At 42.1% G+C, this 5,782-nt stretch overlaps 1 protein-coding gene across 1 annotated transcript; it reads right to left on the bottom strand.

Annotated features, from left to right (window-relative positions):
* Nucleotides 1-1,768: 1,768 nt before the first annotated feature.
* sox11a (SRY-box transcription factor 11a) lies at nucleotides 1,769-4,679 on the bottom strand. Its single transcript, XM_086095139.1, has one exon. The coding sequence runs from the start codon at nucleotides 4,519-4,521 to the stop codon at nucleotides 3,370-3,372; it is 1,152 nt and encodes a 383-aa protein (XP_085951265.1). The 5' UTR covers nucleotides 4,522-4,679; the 3' UTR covers nucleotides 1,769-3,369.
* Nucleotides 4,680-5,782: the final 1,103 nt, after the last annotated feature.

Consider the following 5,782-nt stretch of genomic DNA (forward strand, 5'->3'; position numbering starts at 1 on the left):
CAAACGGACCTAATGGGGGGGCCAGTACCTGCGCGGTCATGCATGACAAATATTAATCATTCGATTCTATTGCCGTAATGAACACAAATCTCCCAGCAGCCCGAGATGTGCGGCTCGGATGATCTATTCGAGGTGGAGCTCTTCAGCCACGCCTCGGAGGAAACTGGAGGACGAGTGTGGGCGAAGATGTAAGCACTTAAAAGTTCATCATTTTACTTTCTTTGACATAGTAATGTGACATCACTTACGGAGGAGATATGTTTTGTAATTACACCCAATTTTCACCTATGACAACATACTTTAACTCAAACATTTATCTCAGCCGTGAGGGTTCTGTGCACATAAAGTGACATATAGCTGTTTTATCTTTATGCTACAATAATTAGTCATACACTGGAGGAAATTAGCCTTCATGTTATGAGACGAAATGGATCATTTTGAGCTTGATGATGGAACAAACGTTTACACTCCCAATTATTCTAAAAAGAAAAAAAATCACAACATTAAAACTTTTTCCTTTAAAATGCAACTTCTTTATGAATTTTCATTACGACTTACATTGATTATAATGATTGAATGTGATTGATTTGCATTTATTTATTTTCCATTCTATTGTGACCCTACTGAGCAAAATAGTTGTAATATTCAGAACACTAACATATAATAGTGACAATGTGGATTGTTGAGGGGCTTGTAATGTTACATTTTATCATATGTTTTACAATGAAATAGTAAAATTATGAATTGTAAAACCAATTCCCTAGACTTTATCTTTATAAAATGACTACTTCCAAAAAATGTGACATTATTCTTTGAAAGTTTTACGACATTCAGATTCATTTTTCATTCTTGCCCATTAATCCTTTGTAAACATTAAATGTCTTTCACATAAGGATAGTTTATTAATTGCAAGGCAATATATAACTTCATTGACATACAATGTATTTATTTTTATTCAACCTATTTTTCTTATGAGTGTGGCCTTCATTATTTCAACTCGTAGCTATTCATCTTATCCGAATAGGATGTGTGGCATCCACTGAAATAATCATTTTTTTAATCGTCTTTACTTGTCCAAATGACACACTATCCACTTCTAATATAGCCAGTGATATTTTTAAGAATTAATGGATAGCTGTATTTCCACAGTGGAATTATGTTCCTAACAACATGTCCCCCTTTTTATTTATTTTTTACAGATTAGACGACAACTGCCTGGAATGAGTGCAAATGTTTATCTCTGAGTGAACATATGTCAGATGTGGTACTTTTTTCCCCCTTTTGTGTGTGTGTGAGTGCACATCTCTCAAGCGGCTCAACGCTGAGCATGGAGCTACTTTTCTGAATGGAAGCCAGACACACTGAGTGCTCCCACATGCTGGGTAGGGGAGGGAAGAGGGTGGGGGAAGCGGCTCCTGTTTCCAGCTCCGTCTCCAAGGGGACCACCGAGCCCACCAATCGCGTCGCTGAGCGCCGGCAAGCGGGCAATTCAATTGCTTAAAGGCACAGCGACCAATTTCAAGCTGGACACGTTGTGGAAGGAAATCAGTTACAACACTGGAGTTAGGCAATTTTCTTTAGTTTCTTTCTTTCTTTTCTTTTTTTTATTAAATGTGAATTCACATGTAAGTTAGAGCCCATTCATTTCTCACAGTGTTTGCCTAAATACAAACTAGGCATCATACTGCTAACACATCCTTTTTTTTAAAAAAACAAATAACACAATTGTGTACATATACACGTATTCAAAAACTGAAAGGACAGTGTATGGTGGTAAGTTGTTATTTATTCAAAAAAGATGACAGGTTCACACTCGGAATGTGAAGTAACTACTGCCCAGAACTTTCAACAAGAAAAAAAAAAGTCTCGGCATATAATTAAGTCATATTCCAAACCTTTTTTTCTTTTATCAAACAGACTTCATATGTGAGACTCACATAAAAAATAAACTGCTTTTTAAGTGCAAGAAATAAAAAATACAGGGTTATGGTTTATGATAAAAAAGAAGGCAGTCTTCAGTTTTAAAATAAAGTTTCATTTAATGAAACAGGAGTGTGGAATGTACTTTTTTTGCTTGCTTTGACCACCGCTGTGTCACACTGTGCCCTTTGGCAGAAGTAATCGTCACGTCAACTGGTTTGTTCCCCCCACAATATTTCCAATAACATTCAAAAATGTGTTTATGTATCACACCACAGGCCATACGAACTTGTTTTGCATCAGTTCCAGCTGATTTGTTTTTATTCTTTGTCTGCCCGGACAGGCTTCAGCATCATAACATGAGACGATGTCGACAGTGCACAAGTCTGTTCAAATTTTCCCATCACTTGCTACAATTGTTGATGGTCTGTTTCGTAAAGAGTATTATATTGCACAAAAAATGAGAGGGGCGAAAAACAGTATGTGCCATAAAAATACCAAAAAATCCAGTTTCACACCTGCGATCGGGACCCATCCACATATCACGAGTATGATATACATAAACTCCTAACTTTACTATATTACAGTACATATACAATCTTGAAACTAGTTCCAGCTCTGAGGTATGTGTATCCCCCATGACGCCATTGTATTGTCTACAAATACTCAACAAATCTGCTCTACAACTGTACAAAAAAACCTAGTTGAAAAATCACAAGGCATTTTTTATGCAAGTTTTAATTTAACTTAATCCTTAAAACCAGGACTCCCTTGCATGCGTAAAAACAAAACAAAAAAGGATAAAGGGAAGAAGTGCCTGAAACTCACTGAAAGCACAGTAAGAACATTCCCTTTCGACTGTACAAAAATATGCCTGAAAATATCTTGCTTTTTCTTTTAAAAAGATGAGGTCTGTCATGTATCAAAATGTTTCCTCCACGTGTTGTGTAACGCTGCTGAGGTTTGTCGAATTTATCCAAAACAAGGAGGTAAACGGAATCAGTTACAAAAAACAAAAACATTTGATTTAGAAATTACAGAAACCGTGTGGGGTTTTTTTTTCTCTTGTAAAGTAACATCTTGAACAGTTCACAGATTTGCTTTGAGTCAGTCCACAAGTTTCGTCTCCCTGCAGTTTGTCTAAAAAGAGGATAAGATGCATAGAAGTTCATGTTTTTCCCCCTTACGTGGCAGGGGAAAAATCCATAAAACCCTGTCATGCTGCCAGATAACAATTAGAAAAAAAGTCTGCAGACTTGTGTTTGTTTTTACATTTTTTGCTACCAGCCTCTTAAGCATCTCAAACCTCACCTTGCCTCTTGGTCCTGAAACACAGGACCGCCCCTCAAAAATAGGAGGGAGGCAGGGCCTTTAGGGACAACTTGATCAAGACAAACATATGGAATTTCTCCCCTTTGTTTTATTACTTCTTTTTTTTTTTTTTTTTTATCAGTATGTAAAGACCAGGTCTGAAAAGTTGGCTTCCAGCCAGTCCCCTGCGATCATCTCACTGAGTTCAGGCGTGCAATAGTCTGGGAACTCAAAGTGAGAGCCCAGGCTGCCCTCGCTGAACGAGTCCAGGTCTTTATCCACAAGGGACAACGACAGGTTCCCTGAATTGGGGTTGCCCAGCTCCGAGCCCGAGGCGCTGGGGGCGAAATTCAAACTAAAGTCAAACAGCAAATCGTCCGCGTCCTCGCCGGAAGAGGAGCTGCTGGATGAGGAAGAAGAAGAGGAGGAGGACGTGGATACGGACCTGGAGGATGCTGGTGAGACGGAAGCAGCGTGCAAAGCGCCCTGCTTGGAAATGTTCTTGATGTTGTAAAATAGTCTGTTGGTGGTGGCTGTGGCGGAGCCGCGCATCTCCTCGTACATGCTCGCCCCCTCCGACTCGGCCGAGGAGCTCAGCGTGGGGCTGGCGGGCACTTTGGCGACGTTGTACGGCCTCAGGCGCTCCTCCTTAATCCCCCCGACCCGGTGGTGGCGGTGCATGTGGTGGTGCATATGGTAGTCCTCCTCGTAGTCGTCGTCGTCCTCCTCCTCGTCGCTGGGCTCGCTCTTGATCACTTTGACCGGCTTGAAAGCCGGGAAGGCGCTGGCGCACTCGTCCGCGTAGCCGTGCGAGGACTTGGGGCCGCCCTTGCTCTTAATCTTGCTGCACTTCTTGCTGGGGGTCTTTGCCATTTTGCCGCACTTCTCCGGCGACGGCGCCGACGATGACTTGGAGCTGTCGAGCTTTGGTTTCTTCTTGGGTCTGTACTTGTAGTCGGGGTAGTCGGCCATGTGTTTGAGCCGCAGGCGCTCCGCCTCCCGTATGAACGGGATCTTCTCGCTGTCCTTCAGCATCTTCCACCGCTTGCCGAGCCGCTTGGAGATCTCGGCGTTGTGCATGTCCGGCGACTGCTCCATGATCTTTCTCCGCTCGATCTTGGACCACACCATGAACGCGTTCATGGGTCTCTTGATGTGGCCCGTGGCGGTCTTGCACCAGTCCGGGTTGATGGCCACCGGGCTGCACGCCATAAATTCACTCTCCTCCGAGTCCGTCGCCTCCCGTGACATGCTCCCGTCCGTCTCGCTGTTGTCGGTGTGTTGCACCATGGTGCCACCCCCAACGTCTCTCAACACTTTTTCAGCGTCCTCTGCCTTTTTCTCTCTATTTCCCCTTTCTCTGGTGTCTGGGCACCGGTCTTTTTTTTTTTTTTAAAGGGTCCAAACGCGCGCGTCTCAAGCTCTGCACTCTTTTTGCAGACTTCCAAACTGCCTTCTTAACTAGTTATCGGCTTTTTCGTGTAGCCTGCGTCACGGTGCGCCATCCAATCACGTCGCTTGCACTCCGCCCAACAGACTCCATCCAAGACTCCTCTTAACCCTTTTAGTCCTCCCTGTCGGAGTGGTGGAGAAGGGGGAGGAGGAGGAAGAGGAGGAGGAGGAGGAGGAGAGGGGGGTTGGTGGGGCTACGCTGTGTCTGGGCCAACACTTCAACACAAACGAGCGTAATAAACACACCAAGATGACCATCGCGCAGCATTAGTGTGCGTAAAAGTGAAAAAAGTGCACGTCTTCTCGTTTTTAGTTATTTTGTAGTAGCGTAAATATATAAGACGTTTGTGCAGATGTTTGTTGTATGTGATGATTTGCTTTTTCCTTCTTCCTCTCCCTCAGGTTGGATACTGAAGGTGGCGCTTGGACACTGTTGCAGACGCTTGGATGCGCTGCATGCATAATGCCCGTCCGTCTATTACTTGTTTGTGTAGTTAAAAAAAAAAATAGAACCACAATGTTTTCTGTTGTCTTGAATATTGGCTCATTTTCCCTCAGATGCATCTTGCAAGTGTTATTGTCCCAGCTAATCTATTTTGGTGACGTTTCTTTCCTGTTTGTTTGTGCGAGTGTGTGGTGCATCAGAGAGAAAGAAGTAGGTCAGTAGTACAGTATTTTTCCAGGTCTTTTTTTCTCTCCCAAAAGTGTTGCATGCAAAATTCTATTTACACATTTTAATTAAGAAAGAATATAGGTCAAATAAATACGAGTGAGTATATGGTTTGATTTACATATGATTAATGCACATAGTAGATAAGTTAAAGTATGCAAACACAATATGGTACCCCAGATCCTAATTTGGATCTGCACCAAATTCGTAGCTACTTGAAATTTGCATGAGCCAAATTTTGTAATTTCCATTCATGAAATGATACAATGGGGGAAAAAATCTAATAATACATTAATTTAAAAAATAATGAGTGAAGGTGAAAAAGTCAAGTACTGTATAATTGTTATACAGTATAATTGTTGTAAAAAGTATGTTTTGGTATGGTTTGGGCTTGCCTGTAGGTAGCCTACAGTTAAAATAATAATTTGA

The sequence above is a fragment of the Leptonotus elevatus genome, chromosome 14, assembly GCF_054856555.1.
Source record: "Leptonotus elevatus isolate MCC_2025b chromosome 14, RoL_Lele_1.0, whole genome shotgun sequence".
Classification (NCBI taxonomy): Eukaryota; Metazoa; Chordata; class Actinopteri; order Syngnathiformes; family Syngnathidae; genus Leptonotus; species Leptonotus elevatus.

Coding starts and splice junctions, on each gene's coding strand:
- sox11a (XM_086095139.1), bottom strand. CDS start 4,521: ATGGTGCAACACACCGACAACAGCGAGACGGACGGGAGCATGTCACGG.